This window comes from Taurulus bubalis, assembly GCF_910589615.1.
Source record: "Taurulus bubalis genome assembly, chromosome: 19".
NCBI lineage: Eukaryota > Metazoa > Chordata > Actinopteri > Perciformes > Cottidae > Taurulus > Taurulus bubalis.
Window position 1 is genome coordinate 9807250 of NC_136607.1, and position 26479 is coordinate 9833728.

General features: G+C 39.6%; 1 protein-coding gene across 1 annotated transcript in view; it reads left to right on the plus strand.

Moving 5' to 3' along the window:
* LOC306751679 (transmembrane protein 132C-like) overlaps positions 1–26479 on the plus strand; it is a gene marked incomplete at both ends in the record, with an annotated part of 129514 nt that overhangs the window by 95726 nt on the left and 7309 nt on the right. Inside the window, 4 exons of the mRNA XM_079235294.1 lie at positions 202–391; positions 15758–15901; positions 22643–22851; positions 25974–26283. Coding sequence (XP_079091420.1) covers positions 202–391; positions 15758–15901; positions 22643–22851; positions 25974–26283 — 853 coding nt within the window. The remainder of the gene's footprint in view (positions 1–201; positions 392–15757; positions 15902–22642; positions 22852–25973; positions 26284–26479) is intronic.

Below are 26479 nucleotides of genomic sequence, written 5' to 3' on the forward strand. Positions count from 1 at the left end.
TCACGTCTCCTTCCCTTCAACGTCTCACTGTCTTCCTCTCCTTGCTTTTCCTGCTACTTCCTCATTCCTTTTGACGCCTACCTTATTTCTGTCTTGTCATTCTGTTGTTTGTTCCGATTGCTGTCTGCCTTCCTTCAGTTGCCCTCCTCTTTCATCCAAATCCCCTACTGACACACATCTTCTCCCTTTCTGTCCTTGCAGGGCCGAGGCACCAGGCTACCAGCGAGTGCTGCAGGTGGACCTGGAGGTGAACGGGCTCATGGTGACTCAGGGAGGGAGGGAGGTGACATGGCAGGTTGAGTATCCGCTCACACGTACCCTGACCAGTGAGGTGCAAACTCTCATCCGCCTGGCACCGCAGGACCTGGGCGGCATCGTGCCACTAGCCATGGTGAGCAGCGGGTGGTTGAGCTGTGGAAGTGTGTAGGCAGACATTTGTGCGTATGTGTGTTGCAATCATTCATTGTGGTGCAGTAAAGTCTGTATTAATGCAGGTTAAGGAAGGATTACACCGTGACCAGGGAGAACACTTGATCCTGATTGGCTAGGAGGCGTGTGTTGTTTTCAAAATATCAAACAGGTCGTACATCATCCTTCAAAATCCTCATGCAGATGCATATATATTGCACAAATGGTCCATCTGTTCAAATTATAACGTAACATGCATTTTAACATGCACATGCACAACACAAATTCAACCTTTCGGGGGTTTTCAACCAGAGACAAATCCAGAATGGACAAATAGAAAACCTATTTAAACAAAACAGGTACACATTTGTTCTGTTAAAAAAGAAGACATGACTCGAAGAAGACAGTCAGATACGGACCAGAGAGAAGATAGGATAATTAGACCTTACTTGTCACGTGTCAGTTTCCCTGCACTTCAGTTCACACTCTCTACCTCGCCCCATAATCTCATTTCTCCCCTGCAACGATTTATGACTCAGACCTGTGACTTGCGCAGGGGTGGAAGAAGTATTCAGATCGTTTACTCAGAAAAGTATTAATACAACACTGTAAAAATACGCTGGTACAATAAATAGGTATGCTTTGAACATATTATTCACTAAAGGCATGTCAGCATTATCAGGTACATTTATTTTCAGCTAATATAAAATGAATCTATTCTAATCTAAAATGCACTTAAAGTATTAAAAGAACTTAACTCAGAAAAATGTCCCCTGGGACTGTGATACTATTATACATACTATCACTATTACAGTATTATTACTGTGGAGGCAGAATTGTATTATTGTAGTTAGTTGAGGTGGAGCTAATTTGTAACTATTTTTTTTTGGACGGACCTCTTGATTGAATTGCAATTTAACCAATATGACTCATCAAAAACCTGTAATTGGTATCTGCAATAAATCATGAACCGGGCATTTATGAAAGTTATATTTGTATTCCTTTTGTTTTTTCCATTCATCCAATCTGTGAATCAAAGCAATGATACCATCTGGATTTGGACTGTGTCTTGGTGACTAGAATTCAAGTGGACCTGTGAAGATCTCTAGGAAAAAAACCTACTGCACGGCCAAAAAGTATTTGTTGTCCTCCATTCATTTGACTCCCTTTAAGGACATTGGGTATGAAACGCAACAATGACTATTAGATTTAAGTGCTGAGTTTCATGTTGCAGAGTTTTAGAGGGTGTTCACGTCTTTATTGTGCTGTAGCCCCATTACAATGATCCTAAGCACACAGGCGAAGCAGCCAAGGATCATTTAATGACCACGCACTGGAATGAGTGTGTCAATTGTCCTAAATCCAGCTGAGCATGTTTTTCACAAGACGAGACTGAGGGCAAAACGGCAAAAAAAACTTCAGAGGGGAATTTCCCAATGTCTTCCGACATCTAGTGTTTGTACACTCCAGTATTACTGAACATTAAATTAAATACACTTTATGTAAGCCGATAACCTTTTCAATTACCATCTCTCTATATAACAAAAAAGGCATCTAATCCCAATGCTGTTTACCTGATCTGTATATACACACAGATCATAGTCATTGTTTCATACCAAATCCAGTGTGCTGGAGTACAGTCAACACAATAAAAAAAATAGTCTGTCACTTCCCTGATACTTTCTAACTTCTCAACTGTAGAAGCAATAGATAGTGGGGAAAAAAGTAAAGTGACATAATTTGCTCAAGTAAAAGTTAAACACCCACATTGCATGCCGCTTTCCGAGGACGAAGGCAACGGCTACTTCCACTTGTGGAGAGGACATGCTATGAGATTTATCCAAGGAGGAACAAAGTTTGTGAACAAACACTTTGGGCCCCATGAAAGAACCACAGATTTGTTCGGAAGTGGTTTGTGAGAGTGATTTAGGAGAATTGGCCATATTTGGAATTTTCTCTTTTCTCTTACATTTAGAGTTTTAAAACCAGATATAAATGACACTCCATAATAATATTGACATCTTGTTTGACTATGTCATTTGCATTGTAGGCAAATTGAATTTGAAATGTTCTAAATATATGCATTAAAATATCACCATTCATTTCAATTGGCTGTTGATGCGATTGTATAACAATCACTACAATATCAATATTAACCATTTAAATTGCAAAACGACTTAACTGATTTGACCCCCGGGTCCTGTCGCAGTCATCGACCGCCTTTCTGTAGCGAGACGTTTTTCAGTAACAATTTCTTCTTTATTTCAGTGACAGTATGACCCCTAGGTAACAGTGGCACTTAAATGGCACTTAATTATAGCACTTTGTAGTTTGGCTTTCTTGAAGAAATTGTACTTTCTTGATTCTTGTTGTTCTGAGTTTGTACTAATAGTTGAATGCACTTATTGTAAGTTGCTTTTAAATGTAACGTAATGTAACACGGCATTAAAAGGCCTTAATTTTCCTCATTCTTTGCCTTAAGCATGTCCCTTAATTCTGCTGCTGACACTGTTAGAAACCGATAGACTTTTCTCTCGGGATCTCCATATCTCCATGGGGGCGGGTCACATAACCTTATTTGGTATCATTGGGGTGGTAATGATGCTAATTTACAATTATCATGAATTTAGAAGCCTCATTGTTTTTACAGAGCCACACAACATGCAAATGGCCTCTTATTGTGAGCCGTTGATCTCTGCATGGCACAGTAAGAAGGGCTTGAACTCTTTATTGATAGTGTTAGAAGAAAATATGACAAAATTACAACATCATCCATTGGTCCCTTAAAAAGCCAGGGCCAAGTATTTTCACACAAAGCTTGCTCTTTTTAATTGTCAGTAATCTGGCTAATACAGCTCCAAGAGTTTGCTGACTGAGAAGTTAATTGAGTTTGGATTTAGACAGTCCAAACATGGTTGAATTGGCAAGTGACTTAAGATTGCTAATTGTATTATGATAATGACAATGTAAATTGTTTTTCTAAAATGAAAGGAAAACCATTCAGTATACGGCAAAGATAAGAATAGTTTTAATTTCCCTCGCTGATAATGGCCACGTAAAAATCAAATGCCCTTGAGCACTTCATAAACCTTTATTATGACAATTTGGTGAGGAAGAATTCCACTGCTGATTTATAGCTTCTGGCCAGTAAAGTAGCCTTTGGACTTTTCAACTTTTTCAACTTTGAATGGCTTTTTAAAAGTAACAGCTTTCTTTGACAATGTTGGAACGACTGTTTGTCTCTATATTCAATTTAAAAATAAAACTAAGTGTTCAGTGAATCAGAAAAGCAAAAATGCTGAAAGAACGCATTCCGAATAAACTTAGTGTTGACAGAGTGCATGAATTACACAAGGACAATCTGATTTAAAATAGTCACAGTGGAGCAATATTTAAAAACACAGGGACAATGATATTAACATAAGACATTGATAAAAAGAAGATAAAATCATCTTTACGGTTAAAAGTGTGGAATAAGATTGAGAGAGAAAAGACATATTTTTGGAAATAACATTTTTTTTAAACTGAGGGATGGAGTAGGAAATGCTTTTTTTGTTTGTAGTTGTCTATGATATATGATGCATGAAGATTGTCTGGGGGTTTGAGGAGGATCTGAAACACACTTCAGCTTTATCTGAAATGAACTGGTAGCTCACGCAGGAAGAGGGCAGGACAAGTGTTCCTTTGGATCACTTGTATTCTGCACAGTAGAGAAGAACATGCTTCAAAACGTTTTTGTCAGAAAATATTAATTTGGTGCATCCAATTTAGTCTTCTCGGTTAACTTACACAAGTTAACTAGTTAGTTAGGCTAACTTAAAATAAAATCAATGTCACAAGTTCGATTTTTTATTTTATTTCGTAACTTTACTTCCTTACTTGTCAGGTTACCGCAACTTAAGTTCATACTCTGCAACCGTCAAAGTAACCCTTGAAACAGAAGCTTTTTGTACAAGCTGACAATGAAATACTGTAGCATTGGAAAGAATATTCAATTTAAATTGTTGATGTTTCCATATGCATCGTGAAGCACCAAAGAAAAAGACCTTAATGTGTTTGAAGCTGCTCTCCAAATTCTGTAATTGAGAAATGTTGATTAATCATAATAAAAGAGTAAGAGTCAGTAAATACAAATACAAATGTTGCAATGTATGTATATCATATTTATTGATGACATTATCAATACAGCGCACATCAACAGGGTAAACAATTGTCCACAACAATACAGACTGCCGCTTTAACGGGACATAAACCAGAGCATAGGATCTTCATCACCCAAACGTTGCTGACCAAGACCAGAGAAGTCCATAAACAACTTCTGGAAGCACCTCTGCACAAACTGATCGGTGTGTAATATGATTTGTTGTTGGCATTTTATTCTGAGGATGCCAACTGTCCTACATTCCTCTACAGCTGTTTTCATTTTCCCCATTTACACAATATCTCTTCTCATTCATCGAGTACACTGTGCCTCTGAATAGCACACATGTTTTAAGGCAGGTGAGTCAGGGTCAACAAATAGTTTGATTAAACGGGGTGTTAGTGGTTGACATCAATCTCCACCTCTGCAGCAGAACTCGTAGGTAGACACCAATCACTGCCGGCACTCAACAGTGCTCGCCTGTGTTCAGAATGCCAGACACCTCTGTCCAATAAAACTCTCATTTCTCTGTGATCGCTTCTGGCCTTCACTCCCACAGAGAAGCACAAGCATACACACACACTTACAGTATCTGTCTGCCAAAAAATGAAATGCAGGACTCGTTGCTGTCTTGACTTGACAGCTGCTGTAAACTGTCCTTTAGGATGACTGACTGAAATTGTGAGGAGTATGCTAATAACAGCAACGTCGAAAGTTAGAAGGTAGAAAAAGAGGAGAAAAGAGATGGAAGGAAGAGTTTAAGGAAGAGGAAAAAAATGATTTGGCCAGTCCAGGGAATAACCTGCTGAATAATTTGTTACCAGAGGGTTATTTCTTAAACTGCAGGCTCCGAGTGACTGGGATGACTGCATACAGTACAAGTAAAGAAGCTCAGCACTGGATATTCATCCTGCAGCCATGCAGCCAATCATTTCAGAGCGCTAAAGTGCTTTTCCAGGCTAATTAGGTTCAATCAATGAGGCCAGACTAGATATTTAAAAACTCTAGTTGAAAGCTGAATATGACGCACAAAAACAATTTATCATGATTCCTGACAAGAATTGTAACATTCCCTTTAAAATTTAAAGAACTGGGATATTATAATGATGATAACAAGTGTTTCAGGAAGATTTAATGTATAATAATGCATTAAACAGAGCAGAATCAGCAAGAGCAGAATCAGCAAGATTATGGCGATTAAATCAGAAATTAGAGTTAATATTGGAACATTCTTCAGTCGATTTTAATTGGAAATCTAACACATTTTGAAGATTCAATAACAGATTTCATGGTTTGTTTAGGTGAAGAGTTTCTTTTAGACACTCTGTTACTTCCAGTGGTTCTCGGGTTCAGATTAGAGCATACCCTTTGACATTTTTTAAATTCAATTCATTGAATAGCCCCAAACAAAACTCTCAAATGATCAAAAGTGTAAACTGAGAAAAGAATCTCAGGGAAACTTCTTCCAGAGATACTCTTCCCCCGCTGTACTCTTTTCCTGCAGACACCTTGTACATTACTGAGATATTTTGAACTCACTGAACTCCAGTTGTGAAAACTCGCAAAGACAAATGCCTGTATATATTTTTCATATGCCTAACATGATATCCTAGCGAATAAGCTGCCTGGAACCAACTGGTTAGACTGACGAGAGACAGGGAAAGTGTTTCATTAACAAGCTTTAAAGACAGCACATGTAGAGAACACGCCAACTGAGAGACTTTTACTGCATCCTCCCATGAATTTTTGATCTCGGTCTCTTGCCACGCTGTGTCTCTCCTTTTTTGCTCATTAGTAGAGACAGTGTGGCCCCATAGCTCTTTACAGTACATCCCAAATGCTATCATTTGCATTTTATTCATTGCCTCTGAATCAACTCACCCCTTTTCAAACTCAATAACATTAGCTTTATTCTCACAGTCCCATCACATTACAATCAGAGCCATTAGCAGGAAGCTCAACTTTTCTTTTTTTTTGGGTCTCGGTAGAGCGCCTTTGTCCGGAATAATTAGGATTTGGCCAAATTGCAGCTTTCTTAATACCAGTGGAGGACGGATAGTGATGGGCCGAAGCAGCAAGGACAACAGAATTAAGAAGAAGCTCTGTCCTCAGCTGGCACCGCGAAACAAATAAGTAAAAAAAAAAAAAGCAGTCTTCATATCTGAAAGTCACACACACAGTGCTATCACAGCATCAGAGCCAGTCAGCGGTATTCAAGCAGGCTGCTATCAGTCACACTGTCACGCTGTCAGAAACTGTATTTGGAAATGGCCCGGAAGAGCACTAATAGGCTGCGCAGCGAGGCTATCCACTGGCATGCTAAGTGTCTTCAAGCATTAGCCATCTGCATGCGGCCATAATGCCTCGTACAGCTTAATTAAGTCCTCTTGTGTATATATGGGCTCTGAGTCACCTCTCTATTGTTCTCCTGTGCATGCTGACAACATTAATTCTCCCTTTCGCTCTTACCCCTTGTGGATTCTCAGCGGCATGTTCCTTATCCCTTGTCTTGATTATCCTATTCTGCGAGTCTGAGAGATAGACAGAGACACTTTGACGGTGATTTATTTGACTCTAGAAGGCTGTGTTTTTCCTATCTCTCTGAATTTTTAAACTGACAGCGCAGATAAACATCTGATTATAGCAACACCATTTTCTAAAATACCTCAATCATCTTTAGTTTCTGCACTGCTTTACTTAAAATGTCACTTCATCAACATCACTTATTGACCCCTATACTGCATGTGCATATATTTATATTAGGGCTGTAACTAAGAATTATTTTCATTATTGATTAATCTGCTGATTGTTTTCTACAGCAATCAATTAATTGTTTGGTCTATAAATTGTAAAAAAAAAAAAAAAAAATCTTAAAAAGGCAGGAAATCCTCACATTGGAAAAGCTGGAAAGATCAACTGAAAAAAAAACAGCTTTTCTGTCGATTGACTAATCAACAATGCAATAAAAGTGTTCCAACACAAATCAATATATCTCTTATAAACAATCATATTAGAGATTTTCAGAGGCACTAGCTGTGATAAAGTACGTATATTAAAACCAGCTTTTACTGTTTGTTTGGGCCATTTGGGGGCAACGGAAACAAGCTGTAAACACAACGCTGACACATACAATCAAGTTGATATAGGAAAGTATATCTATTTTGCATCACCAGCAAATACAGAGCTACATAATCATACATTCTGAGTCACGTATTCTGCTACCTGACGAATGTAGGAACATGTACTTTGAAAAAATGTGCAGATGAACACGAATACCCACAATCCGGACATTCACACACATCAGAAACAAGTAGCTTGCCCCTCTTGTTTAAAACAATTGTCCAAGCTGCCTTCAAGCGATTTAGATAATCCTCATTTGCTCCCCTGCCGTCTCTCTGTGGCCGGAGTAGAAGCCGTGGCATCTTCTGAAAGTGTACGTGTTTGTACCTGTGAATATGAGGCAGTGTTGCAGAGGTAGAGCAACATTCCCTGAAAGAATCACACAAACACTACAGTGTGTGTCATCTGTACTGCGCTCGCACACACGCACACACACACACACACACACACACACACACACACACACACACACACACACACACACACACACACACACACACACTTCATTTCATTCCTGCCACCCAACATCTCTCTCTTCCCTCTCTGGCCCAGGATGCTGCGTCCATGTATGCCAGTCAGGCTTTACTTTGAAGCTAAGTCTGTCCATTCTGTAATTTGTTGTTGTGTGTTTGTTTATTTGTTGCTGGCTTGCCTCCCATCACCCTTACCCCGACTCTGTCAGTCTGGCTTGAAAGTCTTCTGTTCGGCCTGCTGGGGCCAGGGTTCAGCTCTGCTGGCTTACTCTAATCAAATGGCCCCCAGAAACCAGAGAGGAGCCCTCAGAATATGGGCAGGCTGCATCAGGGGCAGCCGGTTTACTACTGCTGACTTTGGCGGTTTCCTCGACGAATGTTAAAGGGCGAGAAAGTATGAGGAGGAAAAAACAACACAGGCTTAATATTTAATCTCACTAAAAGTATTCAGAGCTCACAGCACACAATAACAAAACTCAACAGATTGTCAGGCCAACAGGTTACATAATGAATCAATATCTAATTAATGAGGAGAGTATAAATCACTGCAGTTCCTGATGTAATAATCAATAATGGTATTTCTTACTCCTAGTCATGGCAAAATGCATCCACACTGCCTCCATCTCTTTATTTGCTAATTCTGCAATTATTGCTGCTTTGTTTTTGTTAACCAGAGGAAACTCAGGAGTAGATTATTCATCTTATTTGATCTTAACATCAGATTCAAATAAGGTGCTTTTTATTGAGTGAGACAACATTATCATAGGAAAATTATTCTGTGACTGATATTTTATTAAACTACCCTCAACAATAAACTTTAAAGGCCTCTGGAACCCAGTAATTAAAAAAGTTCAACAGTTGCATGGACTGACGTCTTTCACGCTCCTGGGGGGGAAAAAGTAATTTTCTATCTCTTTTCCTCCTTTCTATCACATCCCTCGTCATTGCAGTTATCAGCACCTTGCTCCAACATCGCAGTGCAGAATAACTTGGCTCCTGTGGCTTTTTCCCCGAGCCATAACCATAAAAAGATTACATACTACAAACACCGCTCTCCTTTGCTGTCGTATCACTATTTCTATAAAAAAAAGCCTTCAGTGTTGATTCTCTTGCCCTTGCCTTCATTTTATCTCCAGCTATAGGCTGGGTGATATTCAGGTGTATGTGAGTGGCAAGGGGGACACTGTATCACTGCTGGGGGAAATAGACTTGTTTTTTTGATAATTGATATGAACTGAATAGATGAGAGTGCTGCACTGGCAAAATAAATCCTACTCACGAGCGCTGAAGGCCAACACAATGAAGGACCTGTGAGCTTATTGTCACCCACAGCCGGTTAGTGAATGGTTGAGCAGAGGTTCTGCGGCATCTGTTCCTTCAATGAATAATAAATTGCTGGCCTGTGTTAAGCAGTAGTGCTGGCCCTGATCTAAGCTAAACATATCTCGGTTGTCACCTCCCCCTCCTTCCCTTTTGAATAAGTAATACCCTCAGTTATCGGTCCTCTCTGCTGAGCTTATAGTTCACCTTCTCTGGTCCAGGCTGTACCAGGACTGATTTATTTTGTATATAACAACAATAATGGATTTGCCGTAGCCTTCTAGTTTTGGTACAGTTTGTGTTCACATTGGCTTTCTGTAAAAGAAACCAGAGGTAGATAAAGATAGAGGAAGATAAAGGCTGTGTGGCAACAAGGGAAATCAGGTTCCAGTGACTGACAGCAAGGTATGCAGACCTTTGATTCTTATGCATATTTATCTTCTCGAGTCTCACAAAGAAATAACTGAGTAATTAAATAACTGAATAATTATGAGCATCATTAGTGGAGATTGCAACTGGACCTCATCTATCATAAATAGTGACTAAATGGCAACAGAAAGTTGATATCGTGTTGATATTTTCAATGCATCACTCACTTTTCTGTGGGGTAACACCAACATTGCATGGAGTATGACACTCTGATTTAACTTCATAATTAATCAGGGACATTCCCCATACATGCATACATGTTACCATGATTACCAAATGAGCTTGCACCTCGTAGCAGGCAAAATAAATTCACAGATGTTGTGAGTGAGACGTGTGAACTGTTACAGCCATTTGCAACATGTGAGTGGGGAAACATCATTGATAAGCTGACTGACTTCTGGTTTTGAAAGGGATGCCTAAAGCCTTAAAACAATACAAAAGGGTTTTCAAACCTCCTCCATGGCCACCTAGTCACCAGATCGCAGGAACATATTGCTGAGAGTTGTGTTGCTGTGATTCCCCAACAGCAGTGTCCTTGAGCTGGCTGACTTCTCTAAAAAAAAGGTGCTTCTAGGTTGTCTGCTACCTTTACACATCATTCATCCACAACCATATCAGCCCCCACACACTCCACCCTCTTACCCCGTCTGCACAGAAGCGTAATGGCCTTTTATCGATTCCTCCCTCTCCCGCCGTCTTTCTTCTCTTCTCTTGCTGTCTTCGCTGCACTGCAATGAGAGGTTGTTAAGATAAGCTGCTGCGTTCGGAGGGAGCCATGCTTCTTCTTTGAGCTGGGCAGAAAGGCTGTATGTGTGCTTGTGTTTCACGTGTGAGCATGTATATGTACCGATGTGCGGGTTGGTGTATATAAGTAGTAGAGCCCAACTGATACAGGATTTTTGGGGCAGATGTTGATTCCTATTTTTTTGGGCTTAAAAAACACCGTTCAACAATAGACTATAATGGTTCCCCTGCCATTGCCTGAAATAATTGTAGTTGTAGCACCTATTGCCTAATGCTGGATTTAGTAGTGTGTGTGTGTGTGTGTGTGTGTGTGTGTGTGTGTGTGTGTGTGTGTGTGTGTGTGTGTGTGTGTGTGTGTGTGTGGTTATCTGCATTGTGTACAAATAGGCTTCATAAATAAGGACGTGCATCTCAGCCCTTTATAACTCCAGGAGAGTATTAGTCGGCCAGAAGATGCCCAGTGAGAGATGAGCACATTTCATGGTAGAAAGAAACACAGCCTTTTGTGCCTCATGCGTCACTCCAGCTGCCTCGTTAAAGCGCACTTAATTCCAGCCAAGAAATCGCATGTTTGTGATTGTGTGTATTATCTCTGAGCTCACTGAATATTCTGTTATTTGTGGCACAAACAAACATTCCCCATATAACAGGTCAAAGTTCATTAAGACCTCTCATTTCATAGAGTTGTTCCAGTAATGGCTCGTTAATGGCACTTCCTATCACATGTAGATGGCTGGAACACACAAACACAACACTTTCCATAAGCGCTTATTTGTCTCCGGGGACTGTTCATTCTGTCTGATCATATAATTATAGGCGAAGACGTTCATTATTCACAGAGGAGCAGCAGAGTTGATGGAAGGTCTCAGATGGTGAGTGTTGGTTTTATAGCATACAATATGCGTACATGCCATTTGCATATAGTTTGTAGAGAGATGGAGGATTTTTTTTTTCTTCTAAACTCCCAACATATGTATTAACTTACACACATCTTGCATACAGCCACATCACCATGCATCATTTACATCAACAAACAGACCTACCTAATATACCTAATCTCATGACATTACATCTCATTTATCACCTTTGGCCTGTTGTTGACTGATTGTCAAATCATTGTTTGTGCGTGCGTGCGCATGTGTAGGTACTGTATGTTGTTGCCCAAAATTATTGAAATGGAACAGCATTTTCATAGTTATAAATAGAACTTTTGGTCATAATTCTATTTTTCCCGTTGTAGCAATCCTCAGACAGAATGGAAGCGACAGGGAAGTGAAGTGACAGTTAATGGGGGAGCGAGAGAGAGAGAGAGAGACGCAAGCCACAAACAGCTGTTTCTTTGTGTCTCCCTGCTGATTTGACAGAGAATTGAATTCATAAATTCTAAATATATTTAGCGCTCCGATCATGCTACATTCTTACGTGAGTGCTCTGATTATTCAGTTTGTTTGAGTCTTCTCACGGAAATTGTGCTTTTAATAAGAATGAGGAAAGTCCTACTGGTATCGTATGGTAGCGTATAGTCCACCTACCCAAGTGTGTGGGCCTTGTGGTGACGACCCTCACTACTGGTTTTACCATGGTTACACTGTCATAGCATATCCTCTGTACAACCAACACACTCGAAGCTCAAGGATTACCAGATGTTGTCTTAATTAACCTCATTATCTTCTTCCCTCTCCTCTTTAAGGCCTTCAAATCTCAAGTCTATCTTGTGATTTATCTTTAATGCCTGCAATTTGACATTCAGTATTATTGTCAAAGTAGTTATTTTCCCACGAAAGTGGAGTTTGGGGATTAGCTGTTCAAGATTCAAATAATACAAACTATAGTTTTGATAATAATAGTGATCATAATCACTTTATCGCTACAGAACTTTGATAAAACAAGTGGTGCTTTACATAAGGATACAATAACAAGATAAATCAAAAGATAGATAACTGATAAAAAAATATTATGGAGTAATAATGACAAGCAACGTATGAATTCCTAAATAATAGTTAAAAATAGTGGGAGGGAGAGGGAGCTGCGCAAAATCTGACAAATGTCCTCAAGTGATGTTACAAAGTCTACATTAGCTGCTACTAGCATAACACACCAGAATTTTCGACCAAACTGTTGGCATACAAGTTGCATTGTGGGTAATACATATAATAGTCTTTGTTCTTTTGAAAGTTGATGTGCAAAAACATAAATGCTTTGGACCAACACGTACCCTTTTACATTCCTCATCATAAACGTATCCATACTGGATACAAACACTCCTCAAATCTGACAAACACTCTGGGCCCTATTTCTCGTACCTGGCTAAACAAAGTCAAGCAAATGTCCTAATCTCCATCTTAAATTAGCGAGATGATTGACATCAGGCTATCTGGGTTTCTTCACGGCTGATCCGCGCTAAAACGGTCTCGTTAATTCTAGCTAGACGTCAGTCATCTGGATAAATGCGCCCGCTTTTCCTCAGAAGGGATAATAGTCGAGCACTGACACCACGATGTTCTAACAGTACAATGGCAAATAAACTCAGAGGAACCTCTTTTTATTTCTCTAATGAGAAGCAGGAGATGATCATCAAGGCATATGAGGAAGTCAATACTGTAGTCATTCACAGCAAACGCGTTGCGAATATTCCAACGTTTTTGCAACATTGTTGCAACGCAACTTTAACAGCGCCCACTGCGAGACATAAGCGTCGCAAATATATCAGACAAGTTAAATGCGTCAGTGTTGAGAAAATGTATCGGCTAATTTGAAGTGCTTCATCACCCAAATCAATCAGATTATATTTACGAATAAGTATATACTTATGAGGATATATGTACTGTATGCACGTATGAATCATGTACTATATATGTGTATAGGAGTTTGAATATGTGTATGGGCGGATCAGTATGTATGTATTATTCATAATCAGAAATTCAATCAATTGAAGCAGTGAAAATAAATGATGTGTGATTCTCTGTATTCTCATCACGATCACCTTAATCATGTTCTACAATAATGATATGTATGGTGTACTAATAGCACTGTCATATAATTATGAGCGCTTTCAACACATCCATAAGTTTCTTAAGAGCTAAATAAACTTAAGAACAGCGCGGCATGCAGCGGCTGATAGTCTGTGTCTGAGACGGGCGATCAGCTGCGCCTGTGGTGATCAATGTCCACGGCTCGAGAAGCTCTCTAAATAAATTATTTCTTGCCGGCAAAATCTATATCGCCGCGTACAGGAAGTCATGATGAGGTAAAGGATGGATCCTGGCGATCTGGAAGAACTCTCTCCCTATAAAACTAATATAACTAATATCGCTCCTTCATCAATGAGGAAGTGAGCTGCTTTTTTTGTCCGGTGGGAGTGGCCAGCTTATCCAGTGAAGTTCAGTAAGCCTGCCCGGGAGCAGGTTTACATTTTTGGATGTGTTGCTATGGTGATTAATCTAAGCTTGCTTCGAGAAACCGAGAACGCCTGACCTACGTCATCTTATCCTGACAATTAGCCCGCTAACTCAGTAAGCCAGGTATGAGAAACAGGGCCCAGGTCTTCAGTCCAGCTTGACAACAAAAGGGGATCAAGCTTTGAGAGTTGGTGCTACTTCTAACTTTCTAGCATTAGAATATGTTGTGTGTACTGGCCCTTCCTCATGTGTAGCTCTGACACTGTTTATGTTGTTGTGTTTTATTTGCTATTATTGTGCACAGTAGGTGTATTATATTAATATATTTATTTCTGTTCATATAAAGCACTTAGTAACTAGTGTTTTTAAGTGCTACAATAAGTAAATAGTGTACCTGTTTATAGCAGAACACACACACACACATATGAGTGTGTTTGAATCTCAATCATCATTACAGTTAATATGTCTATATCAGTTATAACACTTAGTACGTCAAGGAATTAACCTCAAGGTTGCACAATTAAATTATTTGGAAATGAGCTCCACTTTGAGATCTCAATGACTGATGAATGAGACGCTGATGGTGAAACAGTTGACGGCAGCTGTTAAAAACTAAAGCAATGTTCAATTTATGTATCGAAATTATTTGCAACTAGAGTAATTTGAAATGAAAAACAAAGTGTTTCTCACACTCATATTTACAGGTTGTTTTAGCTAAGCACAAGCACAGAAAGCAAAGGGTGAACTGCTAACATAGGTCCTTTCATTGGTTGAAAACCACTCCACAGCTGTCTAATTCACATGCTGTGGGTGTGTATGTAACACATGCAGAGACATTGTGAAGTTGGAGCTGAATTCACTCACAATAATATTGAAGTATTACTTTGAGACTTATTATCAAAGTCCGGTAAAATCAGCAATATATTGGTGTCAATACATTTGTCCACTAATAAGTCAATTGCAGTACCGACATGCCAAATGTATGGCTGAGGTTTTGTAGAAACGGTTTTCTGGTTAGAGTCCATCATCCCCAACTCAGTAATTTAAGCAAATGTCCAAAATCAATGTATGTTGTCGTAGGCCCTGTGGCAGCCATATTAGTTATGACTCTTGGTGACATTATGACAGAGCCACAGAGTAGGCAGGGGAGGAGATCAGGGTGGCTCAACAAAACCTTTGACTTTGACACACGAGAACGCTGTTCATCTCCTATTTTCTACCAACGGTCAACTTTGGTTTCTTTTAATCTTGACTACAGTCTTTACCTGACCTTAATCAACTAATCATAGTCATGTTTGCTCCTAGACCTAACCACACTCCAACCAATTGTGTGTCTGATCATACAACTGAGTACTTTTTCCAATAGGAATTTGTAACGGTTTTGGAGGGCACAGTCAAATTATGTCATCCTGCTGATGGTGGCGTCATGTGTCTTTCTGGTTGGCAGTAACAATTTCCATAAATCAATTAGGAGAACTTTTGGCTTGTTTATTTGTCCACAATGTTTTTCAACCGATCAAATTTCAGGGATCCTTATCATAAATGATTGTGTATCATGTGGGGTTTTTTTTAATAAACATTGGCCGAAATATAATAAGATTGAATAAAATTCTTAAACATTGATATTGATATCAACTTTAAAATTCTGAATCGATGTTGCTGTAGTTTGAGTCCCAGCAGTCAGTGCGTTGTACTGATTTGTGTCTTTCTATTTCCCCTTGCAGGACACTGAGATCCTCAACACAGCTGTCCTCAATGGGCGAACAGTTGCCGTGCCAGTAAAGGTAGTCACCGTCGGAACAGACGGGACCGTCTCTGATGTGACGGAGTCCGTGGAATGCAAGTCAACAGACGAACAGGTTATCAAGGTTAGTGGAGAATGTGTTTTGAGCAGCTGATTTTTGTTTGACCTTTTTCCAATGTGTCTTCATTGTCTAGTGGTAGGTGGGTGGGTGACCAGAATGAACAAAAGGTAGTTTTAGTTTGTGCACATTAGTATAGGAAGCGGGTGCAGAATTTCCTCCAGCAAAATAGGGCTTGGCTTTTTCCTCTCTTTCTCCAATGGTGTGCCACAAAGTGAGAGCTTCTCCTCAGGTCGCAGAGTGATACCTTGGAAAGAAAAAAAGAAAAATAGAAAAAGAAAGATTTCAGCAACAATTAGCTGTCGTCATTGCACAAGCTGCTGAGAGAAAAACATTCTCCATGTAGCTTTTAGCTGTATGCAGTCCCAGAATGTACAAAATATCAGAACAGTAGCTGTAAAAAAAAATATAATAAATAAACCACTATAGTCTGCCTGTTTTTGCTTGTCTTGTGAGATGATACCTGTACTTACTCATCTGATATGGAGCTAAAATTCAAGAAGACAGCTGCTCAGAAACATATTAGACAAAATTGAAACTCCAATCTCCCTCTGCTCATTATACTTCCTCCAGATAATGTTAAAACAATGTTATGGCATCACATATACAGCATAATTATAATATATAGCAGATATCAATAAGGTTATTTCTTGCATTAAAGAGGTCATTGGTTGTAAGCTGACTGTATGCACCAACAAGACCCCTGTTTGCGTTGTCATTACACCTTGCCAATAACATGGCTTTGATAAACCATAAAAGGTGACAAAATGTTCACCCTGATTGATTTCCTATCTTGAGCAAGTTCAAAATGGGGCTCCGTAAATTGATTTTCATTGGCTTTCTGAAAGCTTAAGTAATCAATCTCAAACGTTATTGAATTCTTTGGGAAATGTTACACAGGATTTGTTGTCTGATCTAAAAAAAAAAAAGCACAACCATAAGCATTATCCGATAAGTAAAAGGCGGAGCACTTTCCTTTGAGAATTTTGTATTAAATATCTGCCCTTCAACATGTCCCTATTGTATAATACGAAAGGAGAAATGAGAAAAAAACAAAGTGAGAGAATGAACTGTTTGATGTGGGAGAGGAAAAGAAGAGTTTAGCAAGCGTGTCTGTGTTATATTGAGAAGCTGATTTGTGTTTCTGTGTTTTCGTACATGCATATCAGAGAGAAGAGAAGAAGCAGATCTCTCAAAGGGTTTAATTATCCACTGAGAAAGCACCACACATTGTGACGCTGACCTCGGTAGCGTACTCCCATGCCCACCCGTCTAGATTGGGAACAGTAAGAGGTGCCCCTCCTCTCTCCCCCGTATTTTCAAAGAAAACTCAAAATAAAACATGTTTTTGATCGGAATGCATCTCCATCCTCTGGAACTCTTTTAACTGAAACTTTGAGGACAACTTGATTGTCCCTATTTCCCTCTTTTCTGACCAAATGATTAATCGCTTAACGGAGAAGATAATCAGAAGATGAATCACTGCCATAAAGGCCTCGCTTGTAAAAAGAGATAATGTTTGATATCACGGGTCCTAATTGATTGCTTAGCACGTTGATTCTTATAGCACACAGCATTTAACATAATCTCGTGACATAAAAAGCTGCTTGACGTAGCAAATCATTCCCTGAAGGGTCACGGTGGGATTTTCTTCTTGGGGGAAGTTTTGCAGTCACTTGCGATAATGTTTGCATTCACCCTGATCCTTACTGAGAGTTAGTGTGTTGGATCTGCTCAGGGAAATAATCTGCGGATACTACAGAAAGGATAGATGTTGTGACACTTCACATTGTGCATTTATTGCTCATTCCTGCATTTATTGCTCATTATTGCATTTATTGCTCATTACTGTCAAATGGACTATAATGGTATACAGCCACTTGCTGTGAGCACAGCTGCAGCTGCTCTGCCTGGCTGTGGATGTGATGATTGATCAGACTATGGCTGTAGCATCAACTACAATATGGCTACCGGAGCTGTACTGCGGCTACTCTTTGCCGCTCCTATTAACAAGGCAGCATTGTTAAGCCCTGCGCGTCTTGAAGTGGGAATGCAAGACAAACTACTAGATATAGCAAAATATTGTGAGGGAATACAACATATATTGGAAAGGGGTTCAGGGTAGTTCAGGGAAAGAAATTCACCCGTGAGTCTTCACAGTGCTATCACAGTGAGCACTCAAAATTCCTTTCGCTTATTTTTAGTGACACTATCGCCTATCAGGGTATTGCTGTGGTGAGCAGTAATAGAGCTTACTTGACTACCTGTTGTGGCATTCAAGTATGCTCTTTGCAGTCAAGAGCAATGTTAATGGAAAATAAAACACTTCAAAAATGGTTGGGATGAGCATAGTTTGGTCGTATATCTCATTGAAAAGGCTGCTACTGGTCCGTCATCCTTACACACGAAGACAACAGCAGGTCTGCAAATGCAGAACAATGACGATTATTAGTTACAGCCAACCTGACAGAAAGACAATTTTGTTGTGGATTTACCAAACATAAATCTCCAGGTGCTGAAAAACGAAGCCAACACAGGAGTGCCAAAAACTGTAGTAGCTCAAATCATTTGAGGCTTGAAGGCAAATGCGAGTCAATCTCCATCGACCTCCATGTGAGAAGGCCCAACTTTGGCACTGAAATAAACAGCCTGGTACAAAAGACAGGTTTGGTCTCTAGAGCTAATGTATATGCCTAACTCGTTTAATTCATAATAAGGCTTAAAGTTAAGCATACTTGAGGGTGTGACCATCTTGACTGACAGTTGGATGCCGTGCCGGGTTGCTAGCTGCTGCCTGCCGGAGCATCCACATTGAGCTTAATGGCTCTTCAGAGAGCCATGGGTGACATCACAGAGACAATGTGCATATTTTATACATTCTATGTGATTTACCTACCTCTATTGTTGAAATGCTCTCCTCTTTAAACCTGATGTCAATGCCAGGCATCTACTCTCTCCATTATCATAAGCAGCACAGTGCTCAACAGTAAGAGGTGAGGCCCGGAATGAGCATGACTCTGTGGGCTCTTGCTGTTTTGGACAGGCTTTCAAGTCATACGCTGTGACTAGACAAAACACATATTGTTTGAATATTTTTCTCCTAAAATAAAAATTGCAAAAGAATAAACAGCGGGGTAATATATGTATATCCATCAAATCTAAAAACTACCTTGAAAGTAATTACAATATATTCTCCCACAGGTTTAAAAAAGAAAGAAAAAAAAGGCAGATTGATTTAAATACAAAGCGAGACAAATAGTAAAATGAAATGAACACAAACAAAACAACGCGAGTTGTACTAGATGTTTTTTCTTTTCATCACAGTGATGTAGAGCCCCGAGGCGTATTCAATAAACCTCACTTTATAGTTCCATTCAAAGTTTACAATGATGAAACTCCCACTTAATTACTGCTCTAAGCAATAGTCAAAGAAAAATATGCCTTAAGCTCAGTGCCCTGCATTTCAGTGTGAAGACAATTATTGATTTTAAGGAATTAAAAAAAGATTAACATCCTTTGGAAATGGCCACAGCAGAAGTATTACAGTGCAAAGTAAGTGACAAAGACTCGGTCTCTCAGGAACTGGACATTTTTACTCCGTTGTCGTTTATCTTATTCATAGTCGGCCTCACTCTGAATTGGTTCCGGTAGAGTCCTTATCTGTGTGTGTGTGTCACTCTGGATAAATTCAAAGCCTGCATGATTAGCAACACAATGAGTTGTTTCCATGGAGAGGTGACGTGGACATGTGCGTGGTTTCATGACACATTCACGGTGATACATTTTTTATGCAGCGCACAAGATGTCACCTTCAGCAGATCTCAATTAAATCTGTATGTTATCAACTTCCATACCCTTCAAAAGGAAAGATGAAGATGGATCTAGAATTGGGATGCAAAATGGAACAAAACTAGAAAGGTAGAGATGGGTTGACAACTTGACATAAACTGATTTATGGGGGGGAGGGGAGGGGGGAAGGGCAGACAGACAGAGGGAGAGAAAAGGAAAAATAGAGGTGAGGCTTAAGAGACTCAGTGAGGAGTGAAGTGGATTTTTTCAGCTCACTTTCTGGATGGTTGCCTTTCAGAACCCTGCACATTAATGCATGTTGTGTGTGTATGTGTGTGTGTGTGTGTGTGTGTGTGTGTGTGTGTGTGTGTGTGTGTGTGTTCCTGTGACTTCAACGTAAACACACACTTCCCAAAAAGAGTCATTTGCATACCGTATACATTATCATCAACTCACATTAACTGTTTAATACCAGACAGCTCTAATTCCTCAAATAAAGAAGCAATCTGTAGTTTTACATGTACAGCTAGCATACTGTAGTGTAAAATACTGTTGAAGACGCACGTGCATCGCTCCTCTGTTCTGTAATTTACTCATTATATGCTATCAAGACGACAAGTGAAGCCACAGTTTGGATGTCCTTAAAACCTTTTAAAACCCGTTGTATTGCTTTGTTAGACTCCCACAAGCCCGTACGGTTACGGGGATGTGTCTGTTCGTGAAATCAGACGTTGTAAGGGGTACTTATTTAGGGTTTAGTAAAACGTTACGGTCGCCGCGTCAAGTTTACGTAAGTACTTCAACTTAACGGTTACTTTATTTAATGTTTAAACCATAGGTCTCTTCTCACAAGGGTCACGGTATTGTAGCAATTCAAATGAAGTTAAACAACCATGTGGTTACGGAGATAATTAAGGAAACTTTTTTTTTTTAGAGTTCTCTTTTTTTTGCCCGAGAATAAGAAGACACTACACTCTAGATTTTAAAATAGATTTATCATTTTCAGTTAAGCTGCTTCACAAGAATATTGAGTGTTTTCTATTAATTAACTAGGTGACCACAATCATAATGAACCAAGGGGGCCTCGTTTCTTGTGGCATGCTTTGTGGATGTGACTTTTTTTGCCATGTCATCACCATTCATGTCTAAGCAACCAATGTGTTTATGGTTAAATTGTTTAGAAGAGCACAACGTTCCTCATAGATCTAGCCTCTTAATAATGCTGCTTTCAAAGTGCACCTAATTGATGCATATGACTTTAAAATGTAAAAAAAAAATTCCCACGGTAGAATGAAGGTCTGAGGTCCACCCACCACAGTCTAATAGTCTAAAGATAAATATAAAGAGTATTATATCATTTATCTCCTCTGCTTGTATCAGTTATATAAAACAATTCTGAATAAGAATCAGTTAATCAGAATAATTTATTCGCCAAGTATTTTGCACATTTGTAAGGTTGCAACTGATGATTATTTTATTTTCATTGTTCATTATTCTGTCAAATATTTTTACAATTAATCAATTATATAATTAGGCTAATAGTGATAACTGTCGACAATAATCTTCCAGAGGTCAAAGAGATGCTTTCATATGTGGTTTGGTCAGACCAATAGTCAAAATTAATTTACAATTATTAACATTTACACATACAGTATTCATTTACAAACAATGAGAAAAGCAGCAAATCCGACATTTGTTGGATCTTTTAAGATTTTTTTCAAATATTTTTGGCAATTCCTTTTCTAACAATTGATTTATTCAATAAGGGAATAATGTCAGCCCTAATTGCATGCAGTATTCACTGTTGATCCATCAAATACGGCTACATCATTTTGATATTAACGCTACATTTGGTTGGATATTCCTTCATCCTCATGTATAAAATGTCACAGGTGGCTTGATTATGAACCTAAACTGATAATTTTGTCAAAAAGTTCAGGTGATTTCTTGAACCTTTCCACAATTTGATTTCAGCCTGAGAACCGTCCTTCCTGAAGCACAACCTGTTCTCCAGGAAGACGGAACATGTAGAAGTCAAAGTAATACTTTAGTACGATGCGGGTGAGAGTGAGAGAGTGGGAGAGAAAGAGGAAATGAAAGGGAGGAGGAAGAGAGAACTGACAGACACCAAGCTGTCAGTTTAGTTCCCCAGAGATAGTGGGCTGGTCTGACATCATTTGAGAGTAGAGCCAAGTTATATGCAAAGACGTGGAGACAGATGACAGTCTTCTTGTGAGTGGTTTGTTACAAAGGAGCAATTGTCAGTAATGGGGACATGTGCTGAAATTACCAGTTGTGCCAATCAAGTTTATGATGGTATTTGAGATTGAAATGCAAGAGATTGGAAACAAAACATATGGAGATTTTGGTGCTTTGAAGATAATAGACGGACATTTAAGACATTCATGCGATATCCTTTCTCCATGTTGGACACGCATCAACAAAACCTCAATCGCTGATTGGAGCTTTATTTTACGCAGCCAATCATAATTCGGTTTGAGGTTTCATTCTCTGGTTAGACGAAGCGAGCTTGCGTCTTTTCTTCAGCTCCATCTGTTAAGTTGGAACCAAAGTCACATAACTTGCACAAATATAATTCTTGCACACGCATTAAAGACTTCTGCGCACTTACAAACACACACACACACACACACACACACACACACACACACACACTCAGAAACTCAGCAGACCTGACACTTGAGGTTTTAGTGAAGCAATGCCAAATCTTTCCACGCTCCAGCATCTCAGAAGAGGCTGCTGACAAACATCAACTGGAGAGAAAGAACAGAAGATCAAGACGACGCATTTTAGAAGCACTATTACTATATGACTCATTATTGGAATTGAAATACTTTTGTTCAGGTTTTCAGTCCCAGATAAATTGCCCTTCTTTCTTTATCTCTTTAAATCTCTCTCACCCTGCTGCTTCCCTCATTGTCCCCTTTTTTTCTCCAGGTGTCAGAGCGATGCGACTACGTGTATGTCAACGGGAAGGAGACAAGAGGAAAGAGCAGGGTGATGCTCAACTTTACCTACAGTTTCCTGAGTGCCCAGCTGGAGATGAGCGTGTGGATGCCTCGGCTGCCCTTGCTCATCGATGTGGCCGACCCCGAGCTCAGCCAGATAAAGGGCTGGCGGGTCCCCGCTAGTATGGGGAACAGGAGGTAAGGTCCGAATGTTTATTGCATCTGCTGCATTTTGTACTAATGCATTATTGTAAAATTCACGACAATTTTGAATAGAATTGCACATCAACAGCTATAAGGCAACTTTTTCCAGCACATTAATGCTTCCATCTTGCACAAGCTAAAAGCAAAATAGATTGTGGGCTTCATCTTGTCACTGCCCATGTATCACAGCATAATGTGGCCATACAGGACAAGTCTAAACTTCTTTATTTTGGTCATTAACCTGAGTTTTTTTTACAGTTCCTGCATGAGAATAGGATCGCATTCTTCACTTGGTAAAATAAATGGAGGCCACAATAAATTGTCTTGGTAATGTTGGTGCAGACGTATGAGGCATACAATGCAGGTGCAGCTGCAGAGTTGCTATAATTAGTGTCTCATAACTCATTGGATCCACTGGTCTCCCAAAAGGTACTTATGCTGAATATGAAATTAGTCATAATTTTGAGCATTACAGAGCGTGGCCAAAATTCCTGGGCCTGAAAAGTGACACATTGTGCATGATCTGTGCGTTGCATCGCGAGTTGTATGATGCGGTTACAATTAAGATATTTATATCAATATTTATATAAGTGATATTTGTATTAGTGATATTCATATCAGTTTTTCCTTCAAATATGAATACGGCTGATTAAAAAATAAATAACCCTCCTCAAATTGAAACAGATGATCATTGAGGCACACTGACTAATTTACATTTTAAAATAGCTATTATTATTACTAATAACTGTGATCATACAGTAACTATATAGTAAACACACGGCGCAGTGTTTGTACTGTTCGAATAAATTAGATTCTTCCATATGCCCCTGATAAGAGCGAGGATATAATACTTACTGTGAATTGAAAACAGTAATTAAAATGATGTAGTCTTTATTGTTTGCAATTATTTCAAAGATAATGGGTGAGAACATCAAAGCACAATTTTAACTTGATATACATTGACAGTTTAGGTTGAGTGAATCAGATGTTGAGTAAGCTAGACCCCAATTAGCATCAACAGTGAATGTTTTAAATATAACCACCATACCAACTATATGATATGAAAGATCTTTGGCTTTGGATCTTTTTTTTAAGTACTTCCGTGCCACGTCCCATTGGCCTACACCCCACATGGTGGCACTCTAACGCCCTGCTATCCACGCCTGGTCCCATCAGTCATGTCTGTCAAGTGCATCACTGCAGGAAGAACGCATGATATGTAAAGTTTCTGTGCATATTTGTAGAAAAAGAGAGAGAATATCAAAAACTAAATGATTTTTGTTATATTTTTTTGTTTTTTGCAGTAGTGCTTCAATGCGTGCGTGCTCTGACTTTGTGTGTGTACATCCACATAAGCGCCAAATCCACCTCATTACACCTTGACTGACCTGTCACTCAATGCTACAAACATGACCTGACCTCATGTTTCTGTTGCCAGCCACAAATGTCACCTTGGTTTAAACTGCCGTCCCCTCACTGATGTGGAATAAGGGTAGAGGGAGTGCATGGTGAGGGAGGATAGGAACTAAGCCAAGCCATTGGGCCACAGCATGTTAACCTGTCAGCCCGTTTTTCTGCCTGACCGGCTATGCCTCATTAAACCTAATGGAAACTGTCACTGTCACTCCCCCCGGCCAGCTGACTGCTAGAGACAGAGATGCAGGCAGAGCTGGAAAGTAAGAGAATAAAAGGTGAGAGTGAGTGAGAGAGAAAAGCAGAGGGAGAGAGTTGAAATATGGATTAAAGTCAAGTCAAGTTAAAAATTGATGTATAAAATATAGTCAGAGTCAGGCGTGCAGAGAGAGAAAGAGAGATATGACGATGGTAATGCACAGGACAAGAAAATAGACATATAAAGTGGTAAAGAGTGATGGAAGATGAAGGATGCGGATGAATAAGAGTGATGTATGCACCTAATAGCTATAGCAATGTTTCTTTACATCGTCAACACGGTTGACTCTTAGGAGAGGATCTGTGTCCCAAGGCCACATTTCACCTGTCACTGCAGCTCCCACAACCCAGCATGGAGACCAAACAATACAATATGTTGTTTAATATGATGTATTGTAGTAGCTGAGGGAGCAGTTTATGTCTACAAGCTGTTTTAATGTTTTTTTATTTTTGGGAGGGAGCCGAATATGAACCTTTGGGAGGTACAATAAATTGCAGTTAATCATGACGTAAGACAACCTGCTGAGAATATATAATATAGTAGAGCAGAATATAATCAAATGGACCCTTAGAGCAGACAAGTCTAAAGGAGATGTTTTAATTTTGTATTTCAGATATGTATTGACCTTTGTAACATTATGAGTGTGGTAAAACTTGTATCAAATATCTAGGCGCCTAACGGCTTCGGCACCATAATATATTTTTAAGTTGTCTATTTGTATCAATGGTTGGATGTTTTCTTAGATCCACATAAGATCTCTTTTGTAATTCTTTGCAGGTCTTTCCTGTCCGACCTTCCCACTCTAATGTGGGCCTGTTAATGTGATGAAGGGCCATATAAACTTCACTTAACTAGGAGGAAAAGTGTAGAACAGACGTGTAAAAATAATCCCCTACTGGGTTTGCAAAACTTCATTTGTCACAAAACATGCATCTTTCTGAGAGGGCTGTATCTGCAAAGTGTTTGCCGCGGGCCAAATAAATGGCAGACATACAGCAAAATATCAGTTGCCCTTTTAAAGAAAATGAGAAAGCAAGCAAGGCAACAGTTTGTCTCTGCAAGCTGTTTTTAATGGATTTTTTGAAAACACTGGGAGCCTATGACTTTCGGGAGGTTGGAAAAACCTCCAGCACAACAGACAGTAAAGGCTTTGACTGCACTGCAGTAAATACATCAGATGGTTTAGACTTCATGAGCATCAGTAGTGATAAGGAAGACATGAATTACATTGAATTGTGATAGAAAAAAATAGAATTATACTGGTGATAACCTTCAAAGTATCTTTTTCACCAGAGGACTTCTCCAAACAGAAAGAGCTTTCAGTGCTTTTTACTTCACAAACAGAAGTATACTTATGCTATCGGCCTTCATACTCCTCACTGTTGTCATTTGATCCATGCTTTATTACCATTGCTCCTCTGCCCTTCTTTTATCATTCGTGCAGGTATGAGAGGGTCACTGATAACAGGGATGACGACGACGCCGCAGACGAGAGGAAGGAGAGCGGCTGCGTTGCCCAGTATCAGAGCACCACCCTCCGTGTCCTCACACACTTTGTGGCAGATACGGGAGAAGTTAGAGGAGCCGCGGATGAGGACGGCCTGGGCCAGCAGAGCTTCCTGCTGGGGAGTGACTGGCAGGTGGAGGTGACACAACTGGTTAAGGACTTTCTGAGGGTGGAGGTCCCGAAGGTTGCACAACTGCTGGAGGGCCAAGTTCTTATAGGAGTGAGCGCTGGAATCACCAAACTACAGGTATGTGTGTGTGTGTGTGTGTGTGTGTGTGTGTGTGTGTGTGTGGGAGGGGGGGGGCATTTTGTTTCACTTAATTTGTTTGTCTGAAATCATGGTTATGTTCATGTCGCTGTTGTCCCCAACTAATCAGTCGATTCTAGTCGACACAGAAGCAACTAAGCAACCTGCCATTTTAGTGGCAATATATCTGTTGTCA